General features: G+C 44.1%; 1 protein-coding gene across 2 annotated transcripts in view; it reads right to left on the bottom strand.

Annotated features, from left to right (window-relative positions):
* Window positions 1-17,151: 17,151 nt before the first annotated feature.
* RAB3B (RAB3B, member RAS oncogene family) overlaps window positions 17,152-25,807 on the bottom strand; it is an 82,487-nt gene continuing 73,831 nt past the window's right edge. For both annotated transcript variants that reach the window (XM_054453735.2, XM_063656082.1), the window contains exon 5: window positions 17,152-24,317. In XM_054453735.2, coding sequence (XP_054309710.1) covers window positions 24,130-24,317 — 188 coding nt within the window. In that variant the 3' untranslated portion in view covers window positions 17,152-24,129. The remainder of the gene's footprint in view (window positions 24,318-25,807) is intronic.

The raw sequence follows: 25,807 nt of genomic DNA, 5'->3' as shown, positions 1-25,807 counted from the left end.
TTTTCCCTCTTCCTGGGAGGTCCTCTCAACTCTCTCCCATCCCTAATACCCAGACATTTATACCTAGAGAATACTTTCCATTCCTTTAGCCCTGTTTCTAAACTTTCTCCTGCTCTCCAGGAACAGACAGAAGACAGTGCTGTCTTCTTTCCTCCAGCACTTGGTGTTATCATTTATCTCACAACTCTCAAATTTTCTGTTCCATTGGCAGAAGGACAGAAAGTGTTTGCAGGCAAAAGGAGGACATCACACAAAAAAAGAAAGAAAATGCAAATTCAAGCAGTAAGAGCATACCATCACTAAATATAGTTTGAATTTAATGGATTTAATATTAATATTCATTTCCATTAATCAAAAGTGATGAATCCCAGTGGTCCCTGACCTGGAATAATTTTTAACATTACAGGGCCAGTTTAGATCATGCACCATGATGCTGGTCTGTGGGAAAATGTGGGAAAAGTAGATCAGCCTAGTCAATCTCCTATAGCATCCAAGTCCCTCTGCCTCCCCAGCTTAAGCAATCCTCCCACATCAGCCTCCCAAGTAGCTGGGACTATAGATGTGTACCACCTTGCTTGGCTAATTTTTGCATTTTTTGTAATGTCGGGATTTCAGCATGTTTCTCAGACTGGTCTTGAGTTCCTGAGCTCAAGTGATCCACCCACCTCGGCCTGCCAAGATGCTGGGATTACAGGCGTGCGCCACCGTGCCCCACCTCATCCAAGTCTTAACGTTGCTTTACTGTACTCTTCTCATTGTACATGTGTCTTGTTTGGACATTATATTCTACAGTGTCACTCCTAAAGTAGGGGGTTTTGCAAGTCTTCAGATGAATTCTTTGGTAATATCAAGGAGCTATTGACAAGAAGTTGTGAGGAGTCATCACAAGTCAGCTTGAGAAGTTGCATGTTATTCATATAGTTGAGAAAGGAGCCCTGGGTTAAACTCACTGCTTAAGAGCCATATGACCTAGGGAAAATTAGGTTATTTCTCTAAGCCTCACCTTCTTCCAAAAAGGGATATTAATTCCCACTTAATAGAGTTGTTGTGAGAATTAAATAAAATGATTGATGTACAAATGTGTTGTAAAGGAAAGGAGAAACATATGTGATAGATGTGCACATGAGTGTATACACAGACACTTGTGAACGAAAACAAAGGCCTAGAAGATGCTGGGTTCAAATCCTGACTCTGCCACTTGTGTGATCTTAGACGAGTCCTAAATTCTTGAAACTCTCTTAATCTTAATTTTTCTCATTATAAAATACATTTGTCATAAGATTATTGTGAGGATTAAATGTCGTTATGCTCAAAGAGCACTTATTACAGAGCCTGGCCCAAAGTACACATTCAAGAGCTGTTGACACAGCATAAAGGTCTCGGCTCTTTTTAACCTAATTCACCCGTTGTGGCCGGAATAGGTGATTTCTTGATAAACCTCAAGGTGGAGCTAGAGACACAGAAGTGGGTGTCTTCTTCAATAAGACTGTTTCGTCTTAAGGGGGAAGAAGCAGCAGACTTTCCATCTTAATTTTGCCAGGACACATCCTATCTCCCTTTAAACCACCACCCATGTTCCTCCATTATGAGAACCTTTGGGGTTTTTTGTTTGTTTGTTTTGGGTTTTGTTGTCAAAAAAAGAGTCAGACAAAGGAGCATTCAATAGATGTTGTTCTGGTTTTGGTTTTGTTTTGTTTTGAGACATGGTCTCACTTTGCCGCCCATGCTGGAATGCAGTGGCACCACCTCAGCTCACTGCAGCCTCTACCTCTGGGATTCAAGCCATCCTTCTGCCTAAGCCCCCCAAGTAGCTAGGACCACAGGCATGTGCTACCACACCCAGCTAATTTTTGTATTTTTTGTAGAGACGGAGTCGGGGAAGTGGGGAGGTTGTGTGGGAGTCGGAGTTTGGGGGGAGGTGGGTGGTTTCAGCATGTTGGCCAGGCTCAAGCAATCTTCCAACCTCGGCTTCTCAAAGTGCTAGGATTATAGGCATGAGCCACTGCGCCCAGCCTAGAAGTTCTTTAATATTGTGAATTCACTTCTACTTGGAGAAAATACGTTATCTGGTACACAGAAGATGACTATATAGTTTTGAAAAAACAAACCTTTATTATACTTTATTTTCTTCTCATTCTTCAGCCCACAGGCCAAAAGCAGCTTTTGTCTACATTCCACTCATGTGACTGATTTCCTGTCTGTCAGAGCCCAGTCATCTTTCCAAAAGGAATACTTATCATAGCTCCTATATTTCTCATTGGGAAATATGGGAAATAGCTCCCATATTTCTCAATGTAAATAAGACTCCTAGAAGTCTATCTTAGCATCCCAAGATTCCAGGAATATAGATTAGGTTTCAGTGGTTTTCAAATGATCCCTTTGAAGTTATATATTGATAAGCTCATTAAAAACTCAACTCATTACTTTCAGTGCCATCTTGTAGGCTAAGTACCTATCATATATAATTAGGACCTCATGAGAATAAAAAAAAATCCACATAAAAGATGAAAATACTATCAAATATCAGCCTTAACATGCCACTACTTTCAGAACTTGGAAAATCATTGCTACTGGCTGGGTGCGATGGCTCATGCCTGTAATCCCAGCTACTCAGGAGGCTGAGGCAGGAGAATCACTTGAACCTGGGAGGCGGAGGTTGCAATGAGCAGAGATTGCACCACTGCACTCCAGCCTGGTGACGAGAGTGAGAATCCATCTAAAAAAAAAAAGCATTGCCACAGAAACAGAGCTTAGATTCCCCCAAAATCTAGCTGGGTAAGAGAAACCCCTTCATTTCTATGTATAAATAAAGGATGAGTAAGAGTTAGTTAAGTGAAGGAGAATGAAAGGGGAGAAGGATGATTCCAGGCAGAGTTCCAGGACATGAGAAAGGTCAAAGAAAGGAATGCTCTTGTAGGTTTGAAAGTAATTACATATGGCTCAACCGGAAAGGTTGAGAGGAAAATGGCGAGAGTTAAAACTGGAGGGGTGAACTGGAGATAATTATTAAGCCCTGCATTTTATGTTAAGGAGTATAGACTTTATCCTGAGAGAGGGGGAGCTACCAACGTGCATCAGATGAGGCAGAACAATATCATTTCCTGCTTTAGAAAGATCATTCTAGCTGCAAGACAAAGAACGGAGGACGGCAAGGCTAGGGGGAAGGTGTGCTAGATATTTTCTGTTTGCATCTCCAGATACAGCAAGTCCTCAATGTCATCGATAGATTCTTGGAAACCGTGACTAAGGGAAACAACATATAAAGAAATCAATTTAGCTATAGGCTAATTGATATAAATAATTAAGTTCCTATGGCATATTTCTGGTCACGAAACACCATCAAACATCTAAATAAAGACCCAAAACACTTCTAATATTAAACCTTGAAATATAATAAATGTGAGCTATACATACATTTAAGAAAGATTAATAAAAACAAGTATAAGATAATTATTTTGCCAATTATTCCAGGTCAGGGTTAGAGGTCGCCAGAGCCTATCCCAGCAGCAGAGCACAAAGCAGGAACCAGTCCTGGACAGGACGACATTCCCTCACAGGGCACACTCTCCCACACGCCACACTCACTCAGACTGGGACCATTTAGACACACCAGTTCACCTAATGTGCACATTTTTGGGATGTGGGAGGAAACTGGAGTACCCAGAGAAAACCCACGCAGTCATGGAGAGAATGTGCAGACTTCACACACAGTGGCCTCTGCCAGGAATCTATTTTCTTCATCAACGTTATAATGAAACGTCGTTGAAAATGACATTATTCGAAGACCTGCTTTACTCCCTCTACTCTACCTGCCGCATATTCCAGAAGTTTGACCTATGTGGGCTCCTGCTGGATTCCTTTGCCCTCTGGCTTTTGGTTGAGTCCGGCATTGGGAGATAGCAGTGGGAGATCAGAGGTCAGCGGGAAAGACAAGTCCAAGAATTTATCCCCCACCTCCCTCCCTAGCGAGTCTTTGTGTGAGGACACTTCTCTCCACCAAAGGTCACTGCTCTTAGCAGACAGCATCTGCCACACGACTGCCCTCTTCAGATTCTGGTAATCAAATCACTCCCACCCCATCCCTTGTTACTACCTTTGGGTAGTGATGATTAGCTAGCTGTTGCTAGCTAGCACTGGGGAAACTTTGTATCCCTTTTTGGTCTCCCTAAACCCTGCACTCATTTTGTAAATGATTCCTTTATTAAGCACTCCTCAAATTATCTAGTTTGAGTGTGCCATCTGATTCCTGCAGGACTCTAATACAGAAAGAAACCAGGAATAGTATGGTAGCTAGCATTTATTGCCTCCCAGGCATTCTTCTAAGCAGTTTATATATATTAACTCATTTAATTCTCACAGCAACCCTAAAAAGTATCCCTCCTTTACAGATGTGGAATCTGAGATATAGAGAGATTAAGACGATTAAGTAATTTTCCCAAAAATGCACAGTTAGTGAGCCAGAATTCAAATCTACATAGTCTGTTTCCAGAACCTGTGTTCTTAACTACTAGGCTCTTCTGGTGAGGTAAGTTGATGGTGTAAATTGCAGCAATAGGCTGGGCGCGGTGGCTCACGCCTATAATCCCAGCACTTTGGGAGGCCGAGGCAGGCAGATCACAAGGTCAGAAGATGGAGACCATCCTGGCTAACACGGTGAAACCCCGTCTCTACTAAAAGTGCAAAAAATTAGCCGTGCGTGGTAGCAGGCACCTGTAGTCCCAGCTACTCAGGAGGCTGAGGCGGGAGAATGGCGTGAACCTGGGAGGCGGAGCTTGCAGTGAGCTGTGCCACTGCACTCCGGCCTGGGCGACTGAGCGAGACTCCGTCTCAAAAAAAAAAAAAAAAAAAAATTGCAGCAATATCAATGGAATGGGGAAAAATGAAGAAATTTAAGAGAGATTGTTGCTAATCCCAGGAGGATCAATTGAGAGCAAGAAGCAACGAGATGCATTGGTTATGAATACAGATTTTTTTTTTTTGAAACTGAGTCTTGCTCTGTTGCCCAGGCTGGAGTGCAATGGCAAGATCTTGGCTCACTGCAACCTCCGCCTCCTGGGTTCAAGTGATTCTCCTGCCTCAGCCTCCCCAGTAGCTGAGATTACAGGCACTTGCCACCACACTCGGCTACTTTTGTATTTTTTTAGTAGAGACGGGGTTTCACCACATTGGTCAGGCTGGTCTCAAACTCCTGACATCAGGTGATCCACCTGCCTCGGCCTCCCAAAGTGCTGGGATTGCAGGCGTGAGCCACCGTGCCAGGTTTTTTTTTTTTTTTTTTTTTTTTTGAGATGGAGTCCTGCTCTTGTCACCTGGGCTGGATGAGGCCTCAGCCTCCCAAGTAGCTGGGATTACAGGCGCCCACCACCACACCCAGCTAATTTTTTTTTTTTTTTTTTTTAGTAGAGACGGGGTTTCACCATGTTGGCCAAGCTGGTCTCGAACTCCTGACCTCAGGTGATCCACCAGCCTCGGCCTCCCAAATAAAGTGTTGGGATTATAGACGTGAGCCACCACACTTGGCTCTTAATAAATCTTTATTAATAAATCATCCCAGAGAAACAGGGGGGCACCTGTTGGAATTTAGAAATATTAGCTCTAAAGTGCCATCCTCTGTGGCTGAGGATCACCTGAGATCAAACCAGCCCTTCCTTTCCTTTGGATGTCCACAGTACTTTTGTTGTTTTTATGACTGTCTTTAACTCTGATATCACATTTATTGGTTTGTATGTCTCTCTCCCCGTCAAGCTCCACTAGTCCTGATTCATACCCTTATCCTTAGTTACTCTAATCATATGAAGCACATAGTAAGTACTCTATATTTGTTGAATGAATGAATGACTCAGTACTCCTAGGAAATTATTCCCTGAGTGCCACTGCACTTCAGCCTGGCGACAGAGCGAGACTCCATCTCAAAAAAAAAAAAAAAAAAAGGGCTTGCTGGGTCCGGGCGCAGTGGCCCATGCCTGTAATCCCAGCACTTTTGGGGGCCAAGGTGGGCAGATCACCTGAGGTCAGGAGTTCGAGACCAGACTGGCCAACATGGTGAAACCCCATCTCTACCAAAAACACAAAAATTAGCCAGGTGTGGTGGCGGGCTCCTGTAGTTGCAGCTACTCGGGAGGCTGAGGCAAGAGAATTGCTTGAACCCAGGAGGCAGAGGTTGCAGTGAGCCAAGATTGTACCACTGCACTCCAACCTGGGCGACAGAGCAAGACTTTGTCTCAAAAAAAAAAAAAAAAGGGCTTGCTTGCTGGAGGGGATTTGCCCTTTTTGCCCCTTCTGTTTTTTCCACCTTGTGGGGATGCAGCATTCCTCCCCTCCAGAGAATGCAGCAACAAGGTGCCATCTTGGAAGCAGAGAACAGCCCTCACCAGACACCAGCTGTGATGGAGCCTTTCCAGCCTCTAGAACGGTGAGGAAATAAATTTGTGCCATTTATAAATTTCCCAGTCTTGGGTATTTTGTTACAGCAGCACAAACAAAGATAAGTGGAGTCCTTTGGAAAAGGGAACAAGTGAAGGAAGGGAAAGGGGTGACCCTGATCCTAGTAGTCAAGGGATATTTATGCAGATCTAACTTGCTGAGGATGAGCAGTCTCATGGAACAGAAGTATTTCTAGAATCATATTTTTAATATAACGTAAAGAAATCTGCTCTTATGATGGGTAAAATATATACATACATATGCATATTGTACACATACACACACACACACACACCTATGTTGAAAATAGCTACTTATTTTTAGCTACTGTTCTTTAAAGAGTTGGTTTATTGAGTCATACAGAGACAACCCAAGTATTTAATGTAGACAATTAATAGCTGATTCAAAGACATCCTATATATCCACTGTGCAAAGCAGAAGCACACCACTAAGGAGGGGCTAGAGGCCTCCCTTTCTATAGGCACAATTTTTATTCAGGCAGCTCTTGCAAAAGCTGGGAGTTGGAAAAACAGCTCCCTGGCTGGGGACTGTGGCTCATGCCTGCAATTTGAGAGATTGAGGTGAAAGGATCACTTGAGGCCAGGAGTTCAGGACCAGCCTGGGCAGCATAGCGAGATCCCATCTCTCAAAAAAATTATTTTTGAATTAGCCAGGCACGGTGGCATGTGCCGGAGTCCTAACTACTTGGGAGGCTGAGGTGGGAGGATTGCTTAAGCCCAGTAGTTCAAGTTTACAGTAAGCTATGATTGCACCACTGCACTCCAACCTGGGTGACAGAGTGAGACCCTGACACTGCCCCTCGCCTCCAAAAAGAAAAGAAAAACAGTTCCAATAGGTGCGCAATAGTGGACTCTGTGTACTGTTACCAACTCATTCTTGAATAAAAATAGGGAAAAGAATTCTCCAACTTAAGCAGACTGCAGAGGTTTTAGGAAAGAATTTAAATAAGAGGTTGGGCAAGGAAGGACTTTAAATTTGTGATGGATTAAACAGTTTTCTTCACAGACCTCTCTAGAACTAGCTAGACTATGATTTCTCCATTCTCTCAATGTCCTTCCAAAATACCATCATTACCACTACCCTTCAGCTAAAACATCTAAGATATCAGCAACTTCTTGTCTAGGTATCATCCCATCTGTTCAGAATGAGCATTCAGTTCTCTTCATTCAAAAAATGGGCATTGGATACCCTCAATGTGCCAGAACCTGTGTGGGACCCGGGGATTGAAAAGGAAACAAAACGTTCTTCCCCAACCTCCAGAAACTCACTACTAGTGGTGGCAAAGACTCACATAACTAGCTGGGTCACCTAACACTCTGTATCTTAAAGGATCTCCCAGTAGTATCCCATAAAACACTGGGTGCAGCTGCCAAGGCCAGAGGAGGTTGAAACATGGATTGTTGAGAGAGGTCCTCTTCTTTGCTTCACTTACTGCCAGTGCTGGAGTGGGTTCCTTTGAATGTGTCCCATGAGATGTGCTGGGGGCTGTGTTTCCAGCACCAGTCCATATTCTTGCTATCGGCGTGAATCCCTGCCCAGGTTTCAGAGGCTCTTCAGGATGTGAACGAAGACAATACCCTATTCCAGTGCTACACTCAGCCAAGAATTACCTTGCTCCTTCCTCCTTACTGCATTGTAAATTGACCCTCATAGCCATTTTCCCAGACCCAAGCCTGCTTAGTTAGAATAGATGCAAATTCCAGTATCACTGACAGATCCCAAGCCACTGTTCCCATTCAATACCTGTCCTGATTCCTGAGTTAGTTCATTGCTTCCATCTATTTCCATTTTCTTGGTAACTGTATTCATTCAAGAAGGATTTATACTAGGCAGAAGTACAATGTAGAGGTTAAGGGTGGAAACTCTGGGAGTTCAACCCCAGCTGTGTGTTTACTAACTCTATCACCTTAGGCTGATGAACTGTCCTCTTTGTTTCCTCATCATAAATTGGGGATAATAATATTACTATAAGGATAATAATAGAACCTGTCTCATAAGGTTGTTGTGAGGATTAAATTGATGAATATATAAAGGGCTCAGAATAGTGCTTGGAACCTAGTAAGAGCAATATAAATGTTAGCTAGAATTGATCTAAGTTCTAATATTAACTCATTTAATCCTCACAATCACCCTAAGGGGTTGGTACATTTATCAATGAGAGATTTTGTAACAGAGGTTTTAAGTAAAACAGAGGCTAAGTAACTTGCCCAAGCCTCTGACAGTACTGCGTGAACAAAACAGGCAAGATCTCTGTTATCACGGAAATTTCATTAAACAAATAAAATAATTTCATGATGATAAATGCAATGAAGAAAACAAAATAAGATGAAGGTAGGCCGGGTGCGGTGGCTTACACCTGTAATCAATCCCAGCACTTTGGGAGGCCGAGGCGGGTGGATCACCTGAGGTCAGAAGTTCGAGACCAACCTGGCCGACATGGCGAAATCCTGTCTCTACTAAAAATACAAAAATTAGTCAGGCATGGTGGCACATGCCTGTAATCCCAGCTACTCTGGAGGCTGAGGTGGGAGAATCACTTAAATACGGGAGGCAGAGGTTGCAGTGAGCCGAGATCATGCCATTGCACTCCAGCCTGGGCAACAGAGCAAGACTCCATCTCAAAAAACAAAACAAAACAAAAAAGATGAAGGTATCTGATAGGATCACTTCTCTAAGGAAGTGACATTCCAGGGACTTGTTGCCCTTTCCTGCTACTGGCCTGTGTTCAGAGCCACTGTGGTTTACCTCAACACACTTCAATAATTCTGCATCTTGGTGAAGTTATTGGAGTCTCATTTCCTTTGTTTAAGGAGGTCCCCAGACCCCTTAATGGCCATTTGCCTACTGCTTATTTGTTTTACTTCACAGGAAAATGTATTCTGCATCATTGGACAATCTACTCCACAGATAACCAGAAAATTACAATACGGCACAGGAAGTTCTATGGCAAAGGAAAGGAAAAGGGACTGTGGCTTCCCAGAGGAGGTGCCTAACTGAGCTTGGTGGACAGAGGAGTACAAAGAATAGCATATGCAGAGGCTCTCATCTAACGTGTGCCCCAAAAAATAAACAATAAATAAATAAATAAAGTGTGCCCTAGTCATCTTCTCAAACCAATGAAAGCTTGCCTCTCATTTTTCTGGTAGCCCTATAGTTTCAAAATACTGTTTACTTTGTGTGTGAAGGTGGAGGAAACAGGCACTTCCAGGATATTGTAGGTAGTAGTGCCCAGGAGGAGGCCCTCATACTTCTGCTGGGATCTCTTGGGTACCTCAAGTGTTTCTATCTTCCACCAGGACACTGAGGGGCAGGGCGGGGGAGAGCTTTACTCTCAGGCTGCTGCTAGCTGCTAGCCCTGGATTCCTTTCCTAGGGCTGCTGTCACAAAGTACCACAAAACTAGGTGGCCTCAAAAAACAGAAACAGATTCTCTTAACAGTTCTGGAGCTGGAAGTCCAAAATCAAGGTGTCAACAGGGCTGGATGCATCTGGAGGCTCTGAGGGAGCATCTGCTCCATGCCCATCTCTTTGCCTTTGGTGGCTGCCAGCAATCCTTTGCATTCCTTCGCCCATGGCTGCAGTGCTCCAATCCCTGACTCCATCCCTGGAAAGCCTTCTTCCCTTTGTCCCTCTGTCTGAATCTCCCTCTCATCTCTTTTCTAAAGACATCAGTCGTTGGATTTAGGGTCTACCCAAATGCAGTATGGCCTCATCTTAACTTGATTACATCTGCCAAGATGCTATTTCCAAATAAGGTCACATGCACATGTACCAGAGGTTAGGGCTTCAACATATCTTTTGGGAGGATACCATTCAACCCATGACTGCATCTTTGTGCAGAATGGAGACATTTGTGCCCGCTCTGGATGGATGCTGCCCCTCTGCTCATGGCTTAGTGAGGAGACAGCACCCTTGTGTGAATTACACCAAAGAGCCCTTTCTCCTAGTGCAGCTCCACACCAGGACACAAGGCTTTGCACTTGGAATCTAGGCTGATTTCAACCCCCATTTAGCCTCCCTCTGGCCCCCTCAGCAGGACACAGCCTGTTCAATCATATGTACTGACCTTTGACTACTCTGCCCTCAGCTGGCTGCTTCCACTCTGCCCCTCCCCACATTCCTACCCATCCTATTCCTTCCATCCCCATATCCTGAGGGTATAACCCATTCTCATTCTCAGTCCAGTTTTTGGATGTCTTTTGTGGAATGATCTGATTCTGTAGCTCCTATGACTAGCTGGTATGTTTGCCTGGACAACATCTATTCTCTTCTCTTCTCTTGTGGAAACGGCACCCTAATTTTCCTTTGGGGCAACCATCCCTCTCCCACTTGCAGTTCATCTGGTTTGGGTGGGACTGATCCCACATTCCAACTTGAGATTGGCATAAAATCTAGTGTTGGCCAACCAGAACACCCCATCCCCTGGCATAATGATTAATCCTGGACTATTCTAAACATGACCGGGATTTTTGCCAAAACTACTGAAGGAGAGCCATTCTCTCTCTGTCCAGATGGCTATATGAATAGGATAAGCCTGGAGTGGCCTGAGAATAAAGCTGACCCAGAGAAAACTGATGCTGAGAGAAAGAGAGAATCCTGATAATATAATTTAGTCACCTGCTTCTATCTGAGCCTAAAGCTAGATATAGCCCTGGACTTTATAAGTAACATGAGCTAACAAATTTCCCTCCCACCATGATCCCCTCTTTTACTGTGTGACTACTAAAAGTGGGTCTATGTCCCTTGTAACTGAAAGAATCCTATACAGGGATTCTTTAAAATGCCAAGAAAGAAGGAAAGAAAGAAAAGGAAGAAAGGGAAGGAAAGGAATGAAGGGAAGGAAGGGAAGGAAGGAAGGAGGGAGGAGGGAGGAAGGAGGAAGGAGGAAGGAGGGAAGGAGGAAGGAAGGAAGGGGAGGAGGAAGGAGAGAGGAAGGAGGAAGGAAGGAAGGAAGGGAGGAAGGAAGGGAGGAAGGAAGGGAGGAAGGAAGGAAGGAAAGATGAAGGAAGGAAGGGAAGGAAGGAAGGGAAGGAAGGAAGGAAGGAAGGAAGGAATTCCAATCTCTGAGTGCATCTCTGATACCTCCATTATCTCTGCTCTGTGCTTCCAAAGCTCTGTGTCCTCCCTGGCCCACCAGGGTCTCCATGCCTGAGTCCTGGCAGATGAGTAGGAGTTAACTAGGCTAAGAAAGGGGAAAGAATTAACTAGGCTAAGAAAGAATGGTGGAGATGGGTGTAAAATTGGACTGAATATCCCGCCTACTTAGACCTATTAAACTTTTTGAGGAGAGGTGCGGGTAGGGAGCAGGTTCTGCCCCTTCCTGGGGCCGCAAGTTCTGTCTACATTTGGTTTCATTTTCCTGTGGGCTCTCTACTTTCCAGCTCAGCAGCCTTGTTCCCACGTGCCATCCAGCAGTGTGTATCTTAAATCTCCACTATGAGCTAACACTGAGCTAAGCTGCTGGGAGGCACACATTGCCCCTTGTTATTCTCTGCAACCTCTACACCACCTAGCACAGAGCCACAGCCCAGCAGGTCTCCAGAAGTGCACACTAATAGGCATTCCCTGACCTCTTGCAATGTCCGTCCTTCCTTCACCATGAAGCTTCCCTGACTGTTGTAGTCCATCCTGATCTCCCCCTTTCCTGAGTCCGTCATGAGCTATTGCATCATATTGTGTCTTTTGTTGCATTGGTGCTGGACCTGTTTCCCAGTTCCTCTTAAAGATTTCTGAATGCAAGAATCTCTACCCAAAGTTCTTTTTTTTTTTTGAGGCAGAATATCACTCTGGCGCCCAGGCTGGAATGCAGTGGAGCGATCTCGGCTCACTGCAACCTCTGCCTTCTGGGTTCAAGCAATTCTCCTGCCTCTGCCTCCCCAGTAGCTGGGATTACAGGTGCCCACCACCACATCTGGCTAATTTTTGTATTTTTAGTAGAGATCGGGTTTTGCCATGTTGGCCAGACTGGTCTTGAACTCCTGACTTCAAGTGATCCACTTGCCTTGGCCTCCCAAAGTGCTGGGATTACAGGCATGAGCCACTGCGTCCAGCCTCCTCTGCCCAAAGTTCTTAGCACAAACTCAGGAAAGAGTCACTCTACAAATGATACACAATTCAGAAGAACTTTAATGCATATACCATCATTGCCACTATAATAGAGATAGAAGATACATTAAGAAAATTCAGTTTGTATCAATAAAACAGATCAACACAGAACAAGGAAACACCATAGATATTTGTAAATGAGATCTTCTCTTTTGCTACTGTGTATATATATTCCTTTATATTTATACAAACTCACAACACATTACATTTCATATTTCATATGCCACTGAGAAGAGGTGTCAGTATACAGAACATAGAAAGAAGAAAAAAGCATGAGAACATCTGCTTAGTTAGAATCTGATGAGGAGAGACGTGAGAGCTATTGTTCCTCTCTCTGCTCAGGCCTATCGAGAGGCAACTCCAGTTTTTGCTAATTGTGCCTCCTGAGGAATTCTGCTCATACTGCTATCGTACATCTCCTAGGCTGGCATGAGACAAGCCTGGTCCCCAGTTGAATAAATTAGAAAGAGCAGTTGGGGGAATTGAAGATGATATGCAAATTGCATAAGGTGACATCTCTCTGTGTGGCCACAGAGACAGATCATTTGCCCCTGGCTCCTTGATCTGAGGGAAGCCTCTGCTGCTCAACCTGCTCCAGGGTTTAATTTTGTTGGGGTTGTGGGGCTGACAACAATGTGTTCCTTTCCTTCCTTCTCTCCCACAAGCAGAGGAAGTCATACGTAGACAAAACAGATGTTTAGGTTTTCTCTTTAGCAGCTTTCCTCTTGTTCCCCTCTATCACCCCCAGATAGGTGAAGTTCAGAATTAGGACTGCCCACTGCGGGGGGTATAGACCCTCCCCTGTTCTGAGACTAACCCTGCCATTTACTGCCTTCTCTATGTAGTCTTGGATAGGTTGCTTCACTGATGCAGGCCTCAGTTTTCCTCATCTATACCATGGAAATAATAAAACCCACATCACAGTGTTGTGTCAAAGATCATCAGGGCATGGATGGGAAAGTGCTTTGGGAACTGTAAAGTGCTGAACACATGATCGATGACTTTTGTTATAATATTTGAATCATGGTGCATACAAACTCTCCTGCCTGCTCCTCCTGGGCCCCAGCCCCGTCACAGCTCACTGCTCTGTTCATCCAGGCCCAGCATGTAGTGGCTAATTCTTCTTGGCTGCTTTTAGCCTCCAGAAGTTTCTCTGAAGCCAGCCAAACCTCTAGGTTTAAGGCATGTTGGCCCTGGTATTTCTAGATGAGGTTAGGTTCCTGGGACAGGAAGTGTATTGAGGTGGAGGGAAGGAGCTGAAAGAAGGAGGGGACCCTTGGAAAGGGCTCTGGGAGGGGTATATTCAGTTTCATTCTGAGACGAATACCATCTACCCCCCTAGACTCTCACAGTGGCTCCACCTTAAATGTCCACAGCATTTCATTTTCCAAAATGTACTTTTATTTGACTCTCATAACTATTTTGTGAAGTAGGGAAGATTTTCAGCCTCATTAGGTGAAAATATGTTGGTTCAAGATCACACAGTTAGTATGCTGCAAAGTCAGGACTCAAACCCAGGTCTCTGGAATCCTGGTTTTCTGAATGTTGGAGGGCACCTCTAACAAAGGCTCTGGAGCACTCTAAACTCTCATTCTGGGCTCATTCCTCACTCCTGGAGGCTGATTTCTGGGGGAAGGAGGAAGTGCATGAAGTACCTTTCTGTCAGATGACTGGTGGCAGACCCTACTTTAACCCAGCCCAACAAGGTCATGCTACAGAGGTGCTCATGGCATTTTCCTGGACTCTCCTCCCTTGGTCCTGACTGGATTCTTCTACCCTGATCCACTTAGTAAGTCCAGGCTCCAACTCCTACTTACACAATGCCCCTTCTCTTGCTCCTTTGCTCATGGTGTTTACACTGGCTTTCTCCAGTCTCTGGTTCTCAGTCCCCTTACAAAGATCCTGGATTAGATTTGCCTGCCTAGCTCTGCCTGATTGGGATTACACATTGTGTAGTGCCAACATCACACGTTCGGCATCTATGGTGTGTGCACGGCACTGCACTAAGGGTTTTACACCCAGTCTCCATTTAATCCTTTCAACAGCCTGGTGAAGTAGATATTATTACTTCATTTACATATGAAGTAACTGAGGCTCACTGAGGCTCACTGAGGCTCCGGGAGTCATCTTCCTAAAGTCACAAAACTAGTTAGTGATGAAGACCCAAGAACTGAACCCAGGTCTGTCAGACTGTAAGCCCTGTAGGCTTAACTACTCTGCCTTATGACATTCTGAAACCTCATCCTGTGGTCTGATGCTTACAGGGGTTGGAAGATAGTTTACTACATGAAATCCTTTTAGTTTCCAGGCTTTTAGCTGCATGGCAGAGTTTGTCCTGAGAAAGATCTTGCCCAGCTCAGCTTGGCACACACTGGTCCATAAATTAAGTCCTCCTTGAAGTGGAATGCATTTCTGGCACATAAACATGGCTGCCTGGTGTCTCTTCTCAAACAAATGGGACTGTGCTCTATTCTCAACAAGTGTCAGAGATTCTTGTTTCTCTTCCTCTTGTTACTCTTTAGGAACCTCCAGCCTAGAATAGTCAGGCATGGACCATCCAGACACAAATTGCTAAGATGCTTTCTGGCAGCCTCAGAAACCAGGACCATACGCCTGGCTAAGTGATGAGGGGGTCACACCACCTTGGCTCTTTTCACTGTACCCGAAAAGAAAGGAAGCTTTAGTAATGAAAGGATTGCTGCCAAAATCCTGTTTGCCCCTTGCAGCTCTTACAGAAAACAGCCACAGAATCCCAAGGCATCAGCACCAAGAGAGCCTGTAGAAACTATCTGGTCTAAGCTCCTGAAGCCCAGAGATAAGAATGACTTAACCCAAGCTGCACAGCCTCTTAACAGTCCACTGTTAACCCCAGAAAGAGATGCATTTGAATCTGAAAGGAGACAGGAATCCTAATCCTACTGCTCAGGGACTTGCTGACTTACTTTGCTGTCTATTTGCCTTTCTGTGACATGATTTTCTACCAAGCAAAGTCTTTTATTCAAGTCTCCCAGAGATTTCCTATTTAAGCGTTTGCTATTTGACCACTTAAAAAAGACAGAAGAGAAGTAAACAGAAGCATATACCACACAACTCAGTCCAGTCAGTAGTTGACTCTCAACGTGGCGGATGTCACTGAGTTGGCTGAGAAATAGGAACGGATGTGGAGAAAAAGGAGTGGCAGTGGAGTTAGCTGTTTTGTCTACCTGCTGGATACCTGGGAAGCCAGACTCTGTGTGGACAGTGATCCCTAGTCATAGGAAACTTTGTCTGTGCTGTCATCAGTGTCCATGGAGAACTGCTTCTCACCTTGAGAAATCCCTCTTCTTCGTTCCTTCAGGTACAAGAAGAGAGGATGGAGACGAGGGTAGGCTTCTTTTCCAGATTATACAGTCTGGATCAGAAAGTCTGTATCAGTGGGATTTTCAGATAAGACCCAGTTTTGTTTTTTTTTTAGAATTTCTGTGCTTTGGAGCTAGAAGGAGAAAACTGAGAACAAAAGAGGAGACAATGTATTTTTGGTTGCAAGTGATAAGAACCTAACTCCAACAAGCAAAGCAAAGGGGGGTTTTATTAGAAAGATACGCTGAGCTTTCTATCAGAATCAAAGGAAGAGGTGATCAGCCAAGCCTCCAAACCAGAATCAGGGTCTAGAAAACCAGAGGCCACACTTTCTCACCATATGTCTTTGCTGCCCTCTGCCTGATGGCCTTGTTTTCGCTTACTATAGACCAGAATTTACACAGGGGTAGAGAATAAGCCATCACAGCTTTAGACCTCATATCTTCAAATATTTGCCACTCAAATGGAAAAAGAATAGGTCCAGCTTTTTATAAAAATCTTAGGGAAGGATTCTGATGGGCCCTGCTTGATCACATGCTCCATTTATTGACAGTCTTCACTAGAATCACCTGGTTTGGGTTAGGCAGTAGTAGTACTACTGAAGAAGAGATTACTATTTCTGGAAGAAACAAGGAGAGAGGTGATAGCTGCTTATTACAGGAAATGATTTACCAGAGATCCTATAGCAAGTTAGGAGCGGACTCAGGGCTAGAAGCAGAATCAATAAAATAGGTATTAATAATAATGGAAGTCTCTGAATTCTATTCGTTTCTTTCCTTTTCTTTTTTCTTTTTTTTCTTTCTTTCTTTCTTTCTTTTTTTTTTAGAGGGGGACAGGGTCTTCCTCTGTCACCCAGGCTGGAGTGGCACAATGTACAATCATGGCTATGGCTCACTGTATTCTTGACCTCCAGGGCTCAAGCGATCCTCTCACCTCAGCCTCCCAAGTAGCTGGGACTATAGGTGTGGGCTACCATGCCTAGTTAATTTTTTGTATTTTTTGTAGAGATAGGGTTTCACCATCTTGCCAAGGTTTGGATTGTTTTCGTGTAGGGTACTGAAGTAAACCTCAGTGTTACTGAGCTGTACATTTATTTAGATTTTTAAGAGATTGCCATTGAGGCTGGATGTGGTGGCTCATATGTACAATCCTAGTGACTCAGGAGGCCAAGGCAAGAGGATCACTTGAGGCCAGAATTTGAAACCTGCTTCGGCAACATAGCAACACCCTGCCTCTATTAAAAAAAATATATATATATATTTATATATATATAAAATGTTACTCCTGTGAGAGAGAATGGACTAGAGTGGAGTAATTATGTGAGTAGGGAAATGTTAGGAACTCTATGGTAGCTCTCTAGGGCAGAAAACAATGGTGGCCTGGACCAAGGTCATGGCAATGAAAATGGAGAAAAAATGATCAGATTTGAGATACATTTAGAAGTAAAACCCTAGGATCTACTGCTAGATTAGACAAGGAGGCTAAGAAAAAGAGAAAAATCAAAGAATTAAGGATGAGTTTTCTGTGAAGACTGGGGTTCAAACAAGTTTGGGGGCAGAATCAAGAGTTTCAATTTGGACATGTTAAGTTTGAGACATGAAAAGGTCCAGTAGGCACTTAGGTACACATGTTATTATCAAAGACTTGGCATCTAAAGCCTTGGGACTAGACGAGTACATCAAGGAAGGAAGTACAGTTAGAACAAAAGGCCCAACTGTTCTTGGAGCCATCTTTTCTGTATATACTGAATCTTTCTGCTGGGCTTCTGGCCAGGAGCTTCAGGTAGGAATTACAACCATTATCTATGGTGAATCCTGTGAAATGAGAAGTCAGATTTGTCCCTCGGGGATAGCTAAGAAGTATCCAAATGGACTGTTTAACAAGCATCAAAACTTCTTCATCTGAGGTGTCTTGATTTCTCCAAAGTAAATCCTTTGGATAACTACTAAACAAATGATAAGACTGCCCTGCCCTAGACGATTTTGCCACTTGTCTTTGGTGATATAATCAGAGCCATGTTTTAAGACCCCAAGACATCTACCAGACTTAGTTTCAGAGGACTGAGGTTGCTTCCTGTGGTGGATTAAAAAATTGGTCACCATATTTTGTAGCTCCTCCCATAAAGAGATGGCATCTATTTCCCCCTCCCTTTTTTTTTTTTTTTTTTTTTTTTGAGACTGAGTCTGGCTCTATCGCCCAGGCTGAAGTGCAGTGGTGCGATTTAGGCTCATTGCAACCTCCTCCTCCTGGGTTCAAGCAATTCTCGTGCTTCAGCCTCCCAAGTAGCTGGGATTACAGACGCCCGGCACCACGCACAGCTAATTTTTGTATTTTTAGTAGAGATGGGTTTTCACCATGTTGGCCAGGCTGGTCTGGAAGTCCTGACCTCAAGTGATCCACATGCCTCGGCCTCCCAAAGTGCTGGGATTACAGGCGTGAGCCACTGAGCCCAGCCCTATTTCTCCATTTGTTAAAACTGGGCTTGGCCATGGAACTTGTGTCCATCAGTGAGACATTTGCAAATGTGATGGAAACAGAGCTTGAAAAGTGCTTCTGTGTTGGATCTTGCCCTCTCTTGCTTCGAGGAAACTCCTGCTACCATATGGACAAATCTGGGCAGCCTTCTGGAGGATGACACCACAGGGAGAAAGGCCTCAACAGCCCCAGTCATCTCAGGTGGGACCCCAGACATGTGGATGTAGCTATCCTAGACCATCCTGCCTCAGCCAGAAGAACCACCCAGCCAACCCACAGAATCATAAGAAATAATACATGTTTGTTGTTTTAAGCCTATAAGTTTTGGAGTGGTAGGTTATGTCCTTCAGAAAACAACAATGAACTCCTAGCCAGGCAGTCTAACAATGTTTCACAGGTAGAGATATTCTTTCTCCTATCCTCACTTTTCTTGGGGCATTTGTATTTAATCAGCCATCAAAGGTTAGTACTAAAAGATGAAAGCTTAGTGGAGGAATGTAAAGCAATGGCCAGTGGGTAGCAGAGATATTTGGGAGCAGTAGACTCTCCCAAGAGCCCCTGAAACAGTTTCTCAAAGGTGATTCCGGTTTCCCAGTTGAGTGTTCTCACAGCATCATGTGCCTTTCCTTTAGAGTACTTTGTAATTATGTTTGGGTGATGATTTGACAATGTCTAGACTAAATCATGAAGCTATACTTGTATCCTGGCACATAATACATATTCATTTGTTGAGAAAATAAATGAATAAATAAATTTGAATTTTGTCTACTTCATATAACGGATCAGGACCTTCAAAAACTCTCATTTAACAGTATTTATATCTCACAGACTAGTGTTTTGCATCTACTTCCAGCCACAGGATGCTACTTGATTCCCCAACTATGGCAGGTAATTGGGTGTAGGCTTGGGGCAGGGAATCCGAAATCAATGAGATCCCAGGACACTGATTATTGTAGTTCTTTCCCCTTCCCCCAAACTGTTGGCAAACAAAGTCAAACAAACATTCCTCAGGATACTCCAGAAAACTCGATATCCAAGCAAGGAGCTTAGTGGCTGGCAGGAGCAGGTGATATGAGTTGGGGAGTCAGGTCTGGAGAATGGTCTTATTCTGTGGATGTTATAAGGCTTCGGTCACCAAGAAATTGTGGTTATTTAATTAACTGAGGTTATTTAACTCTAAGAATCCTTGGGAGCCTGGTACTACCAGAGGGTATATCCCATCTACCCTTCTTCTAAGACAATCTGAAGAAAAAAAATTTGAAAGAGCATGAGTCAGACAGAGGAGGGTTCAAATGATGCTAGTGGGTGACTTGAGCGTGTTAACTTTTCCAGGGCTGTTTCCTTGACTGCCAAATTGTGATAATAATATTTTAGAAACAGCATCTCCATTAGATCATAAGGACCTTGCAGGCAGGGATCATTTTTTTTCATCTGTATTTATCTAGTGCTTAATAATGCTAGGCCCTAGTCAATACTCAAATAGCTAAATGTCTTCTTAGAGGTGATCCAGGACCTAGTCCTGGCTCCATCACTGCGGTACTCTCAGAATAATTAGGCGATTTCCTTCCATTCCTTGGACGTCAACCTTCCCTTCTATAAAATAGGAGCCTGGAACAGATCTTCTCTAAGCTCCTTTCTAGATCTGATAATCAATGAGTCTGTGACCATTCAGTACACTCTACTCCACTGCTGCTCCTAGAAGTTAATAATGCTATTGACTGAGGAGACAATAAGTCATGAATCACTTTGTATTTACAGATACACACGCATTTAAAATAGATGTAAACAAACACAATACTGTATCACACTTTTGGCCACTTTTGCCTGTTTAGAAGTCAAGAGGCTTTTGTTGTTGTTGTTGTTTGTTTGCTTGTTTTGTTTTGAGATGGAGTCTCATTCTGTCACCCAGGCTGAAGTGCAGTGGCACGATCTCAGCTCACTGCAACCTCTGCCTCCCAGGTTCAAGCGATTCTCTGCCTCACCCTCCTGAGTAGGGATTTCAGGTGCCCACCACCATGCCTGGCTAATTTTTGTATTTTTAGTAGAGATGGGGTTTCACCATGTTGCCCAGGCTGGTCTTGAATTCCTGAACTCAGGTGATCTACCCACCTAGGCCTCCTAAAGTGCTGGGATTACAGGCATGAACTGCTGTGCCCAGCCAGAAGTCAAGAGTTTTTAAATATTTTATTTGGATTGTTTAGGAAGATTAAATCCAGGACAAGTTGCCACTAACACATATTACACAGCTTGAACCCTGGTGGCTAATTGCGCTATTACTGTGATTGATGAACACTGTGCTGCAATCAGCTGGAAGCTGCTGCCTTTCATTTGACAGAAATGAGGTCACAGAGCAGGGCTGGGGAGCTGCCATCTCACAAGCAGGTCTGGTTGTCTGTTGCCCAGTAGACGAGTTTGCCACTATAACATTTAACTCTTGATTCCATCTATTGTGAAGATGCTTGTTCCCTTGAACTGGCTCCTGAGTTTTACAGAATTTGACAGTTTTAAAGAAAATGATTTGATCTTTGCCTGGATATTCAGTAGGAGAGAAAAGATTATTGGATATAGATACTAAAATATCCAGGCGTCATGAGGACCTTGGTCTGAAATCCTAGTACTAGAGTAGGTGAGTGTTAATGACCAGAAAAAAATAGTAATTATCCATGACACTGTATACAACGTTACAGTGTAAAAATCACACCCAGAACCACTGCCCTGTGAAGCAACCGTATTATACCCATGGTCAGAAAAGTTAATCAAGTCACTCTTCACAAATGCCCCATTGCTGGAGCATAGAGGCTGTTCAAAGTGGATCATGGAGGCTCCTGCTGATTGGGAGCCTGATAAGTGTTGCCTGGCAGAGGCAGATACACGGAAAGCCAGCACTTGGGACTGGGAAGCACTGGGCATTTTCTACCCAGGCCCATGGGATCTGTTGCCTCAGAGACTGACTCGCCTTTCTTGAGCATTAGACATCCATCACCTGGGATTAGTCTGAGTAGTTGAGCAATTTGTTAACAGATTAGAGATATACATCTTTTCTCCAGTGGACTTGGAATCTGATGGCCCTGGAATTGAATCCTAATGTGGCTTTAACACTCTCTTGGTATGTGATCCAAATCTCGTAATCTCTCTGGATCATAGTTTGTCTATAAAAGATGCAGCCCAGAATGTGGTTAAGAGCACAGACCTTGGAGCCTGCTGCCTGGATGTGAACTCCAGCTCTACCACTTACTTATTATGTAACCTTAGAGGTCAAGCTAGAACCTCTTTGTACTTTTGTTTCCTCATCTTCAAATGAGGCTCACTCTAGTGCCTCCCTCACAAGATGTTGGGAAGATAAATGAGTTAATGCATGTGAAATGCTTGGAACAATGTCTAGTACAGAGTAAGCATGACATCAGAGTTGGCCAAGACAACTCTTGGATGCCAATCCTGATCTCTCAGGTTTGTTTGGTGGATCAACTGAAATGGTGAAGGTGAAAAAAAAGAGTCACCGAGTTATTAGTGCCAAAAGAGACCTTAAAGATCATCCAAATAAGCTCCCTCATTTTATAAGTAGGAAATCAAGGCTCAAAAATGGAAAGTAACTGGCCCAGAGTCACAGTTGATTTAATGACAGAGTCCAGGTCTCCTGATTCCAAGTCCAAAGCTCTGTTCTCTGCATTGCATCAAAGAAAGCAACATCTTTGTAGAGCTGACTCCTTTAAAAAAAAAAGAGAGAGAGAGAGACAGGGTCTTACTCCGTCACCCAGACTGGAATGCAGTAGCATGATTACAGCTCACTGCAACCTCAAATTCCTGGGCTCAAGCAATCCTCCTGCCTCAGCCTCCCAAGTAGCTGGGACTGCAGGCATGCACCATCACATCTGGCTAATTTTTTTTTTTTTTTTTGTAGGGATAGAATTTGACCACATTGCCCAGGCTGGTCTCAAACTCCTGGCCTCAAGTGTTCCTCCTGCCTTGGCTTTCCAAAGTGCTGGGATTACAGGTGTGAGCCACAGCGTCCTAGATGGTCCTTTTATTTAGTCATTGGACTGGTTGCTAGTTAATGTACTTTTCTAGGACAATGAGCCTCATTTGAAATGAAGAGAAAACTGGGGAGAGACTCCCCCTGCCTGCTGACTTTTGAGGTGGCTGAGGATTCAGGCTGTGATAGAGAAGAAAGATTTTCTGGAATCATTGCCAGTTCCATGTCATTATTTCAGCCAAAACCAAATATGTCCCTGTGGCCAAGCAAGCTAGAATAATGAGCTAATTTATTCTGGTCTCTGAGTTTCTTTTATTTTTTTCCTCAGGTGTTTAATTAAGGGGCTTCCACCAGAAGTGGTTTCCCACGCTCTCTGGTAGAAACTAAGGTTTCACTCCCAGGAGAAAGGGGTTGGGATTGGGATCTCTGAGTTCAATTTTCTCAAATTTTTCAGGGTCATGCCACCTTAAGATTTATTTTGCTTTGAATCATACTTCTCAGTTAGACTGCTCAAGAGCAGTTAAAAGATGGATTGGAGGAAGGGGGCAGGATAGGGAGAAGACACTATGAAGAACAGCAGATGGAATTATAGAGGTATTTGACCTAGAGAAAAGGCAAGTCCCAGGAGTCATGATTCCTGTTCTCAAATAGTCTGAAGATGTCACACGGCAGAGGGAGCACAGACTGTGAAGTCTCTGACAGCAGAGCTGGTACCAACAGGGAGGGAAGAAGAAGAAGAACTTCCAGGAGGCAGATTTGAGCTTGAAGCAAGGAAAACTTTCTATGAGAGTTGACAAAGATGGTGTGGAAAATGAGCTCCTGTCCCTGCCTAGAAGGTGTGCTTTAGAAGAAAGAGATTTGATTGTTAGGCTTGACAGTCACTTGTCAGAAAAAGGAAGGTTAGAACTGACTAGTCAGACTAGGTAAATTTGGGAATCCCATCAAATCTAAAATCCTCAGGTTCTAGGAGTCTAAGAACCAATAACCAATTTCACTAAGTTCCCACAGTTAAGAACCAACTGGAAAGCAGCAAAATCAGAAACTCGTGATCTGTTTCTTGATCTTGCCTGTTTCTCTTTTTCTCTGTTGGTCTTTCTTGAGCATACCTACTTGCTCTTTCATATAACAGGAACCTCTGACATTTTGTAGGGGATAATCTTTTCTCTTAAGTGTGTTTCTGACTCAGCCTTTGCTGCTTCAGCATCATTAGAGAGTCTGAGCTCTCTGAAGATTAGCTCTGCCTGTCGCCACAGCAACTGCCCAGGCCCTGTGGGCATCCGTGGTAACAGGCGCAGGGCTTTGAGAGCCCAAGCTTGACTTGTAGTGAGAGAAAGCCCCACAGGGAGCCCGATAGGAAACAAGCACGTTGTGCTTTGAGAAGTTGTCTTTAATAGGATTAGCTATGCAGGCGAGCCTCATTTTATGCAATTGGCATGCCCCTGAAGAATGTGTGTGTGTCACATTTTGGTAAATGGAGGAAGTCTCATTTTAAAGGCAGAAAAGAGACTGTTTTCTAAGTCCCTGTAGTGAATCCCCTTCGTAAAACAGAGTCTTCTTTTGTAAAGTGATTCTCCACCTGTGTAGTGACCTGTTCTGTTAGTCTAGTGCTGAGTATCTATTACTGGGACCATCTGCAGAGAACCCCAGGGGCAGGCAAAGAATAGCAGCAACTCATCTTGCTCTGAGTGTGGGCAGTGTGTAACAGGGAGAGTGGGCTGAGAGTGGACAGTGTGTAACAGGGAGAAGCAGACTGGGTGTGGGGCCACAATGAGGGGAGGTCAGGAAGGTGGGCCTTGCCTAGCATGAGCAGTTCTGCTGCAGCAGCTGTGGGGTGTCCGAGAGACGCGTGTTCTTGGAGGAGCCCAGCATCGACGAGTCTGTGTCCAGAGAATCAGACATCTTGTCGCAAATGGCATCCACCAGGCGCTCAAAGGCCTGCCTTACACTGATGTTCTCCTTTGCACTGGCTTCAAAGAAATCAAACCCTGGAAAGAGGAGAGATACAGATAAGGACTTTTCCCATCCCTTCTGCTGGAACCCTTCTGTGCCCTCAGCCCAAGCACTCTGGATTAATATGTCCAGTGCTCAGCAGTGAAGCAAAGAGGCCCAATTCCACGGGCAGGGGATTCTGCTTCAAGGAGACGGTACAGGGCAGGAGTTTCCTGCACTGGTCTTTCAGTCAGACTGATCCTAGCTCTACCATTGCCCAGCTGTTTAATTCCGGGCCGAGTCACTTATTCTCTTTACAAATCAATTTCCTGGTTTGTAAAAAAGGACAATTTTACCTACTTCATAGAGTTATTTCAAGGATCAGGCAAGACAATGTATGTGAAATGTATAGCCCTGTGCCTGACACAGAGGGGGTCATTAGTGTTTGCTGACAGAGCAAATGCACAAATGTGTGTCCACAGCACTTTACAGTTTCCAAAGCACTTATCACATAGATTATTTTATTTGATCCTCATGTTGCCCCTGAGGAAGGAGTCTCAGTCAGATCTTCTCCACTTCACTAATACAAACACCGGCTTACAGAAGTAAGCTAGCTTGCCCAAGATAAGGAAAAGCACCAGTATGAGAAGCCCAGGTTTTGGACTTTTTCGCAGGGATTTTCCTCCTCTTTCCCCTGCCTTTCATTCCCCCTAGGCTGGCCAGCTCTAGTCTGGGCTCTAGGAGGCACCTCAAGATTCACACTGAATAAGTCTTCTTTGCCCTTTCCACCCATAGCCACACTGGTTTATTTCCACTCAGTGGGGTTCCTCCTCCCTGAATTCCACTAAAACAATCCAATAGATCTCACCCTGCCTCTACAAACCCAACAAAAGGCCCAGGGAAAACTACATCTGAGGTGTGCAACATTCTTGTCTATTTTGTATCTTGAGACCCTTAGCGTCACTTTCTGTGATGAAAAGAACTTGGTTGTCCCAAGAGACACAGCAAAGGCCCTCCTGATTCAAAAAGGCTGCTTTCCACCCGAGGAATCTTGGTCAGCTTGGTGGCAGCCCTTAGAAGCAAAAGTGGCCCTCTCCATCAGTCCCCAGCCCTCTTCCACTTCTCTTGTCTGTCTGCCTTCCTCTTTCCCTTCTTTTGGAGCCTTTCCCTGTGTCCCTTGCACTTTCTCCTTGGGATTCCTAATATCTTTGGGGCAACTACTATATGCCAGACACTATGCTAGGAGCTTTACTGATATCATCTTCTTTAATCCTCACAATAACCAGTTGGGTAAATAACATCATCTCCAATTTATAAATGAGAATATGAGAGACTGCATAACTCACACAAAGTCATGTGGCTGTATTAGCGGAAACTGGGTTTAGACCCGGGATTGACTGTCTCCAAAGTCCACACACAGCTCTGCCTCTCATTTCTTCCCCCTTTTCTCTTTCACTTTGCATTTTTTTTTTTTTTTTTTTCCTGATTATACCTTTTTCTTCCTTTACAAGTCTCTTTGGCCTCCTCTGCTTTAATCCAACTAACA

This window comes from Pongo pygmaeus, chromosome 1 (assembly GCF_028885625.2).
Source record: "Pongo pygmaeus isolate AG05252 chromosome 1, NHGRI_mPonPyg2-v2.0_pri, whole genome shotgun sequence".
Lineage (NCBI taxonomy): Eukaryota > Metazoa > Chordata > Mammalia > Primates > Hominidae > Pongo > Pongo pygmaeus.
The sequence above is the reverse complement of the archived record's forward strand: the minus strand, read 5'-3'. Positions and strand labels throughout refer to the sequence as shown.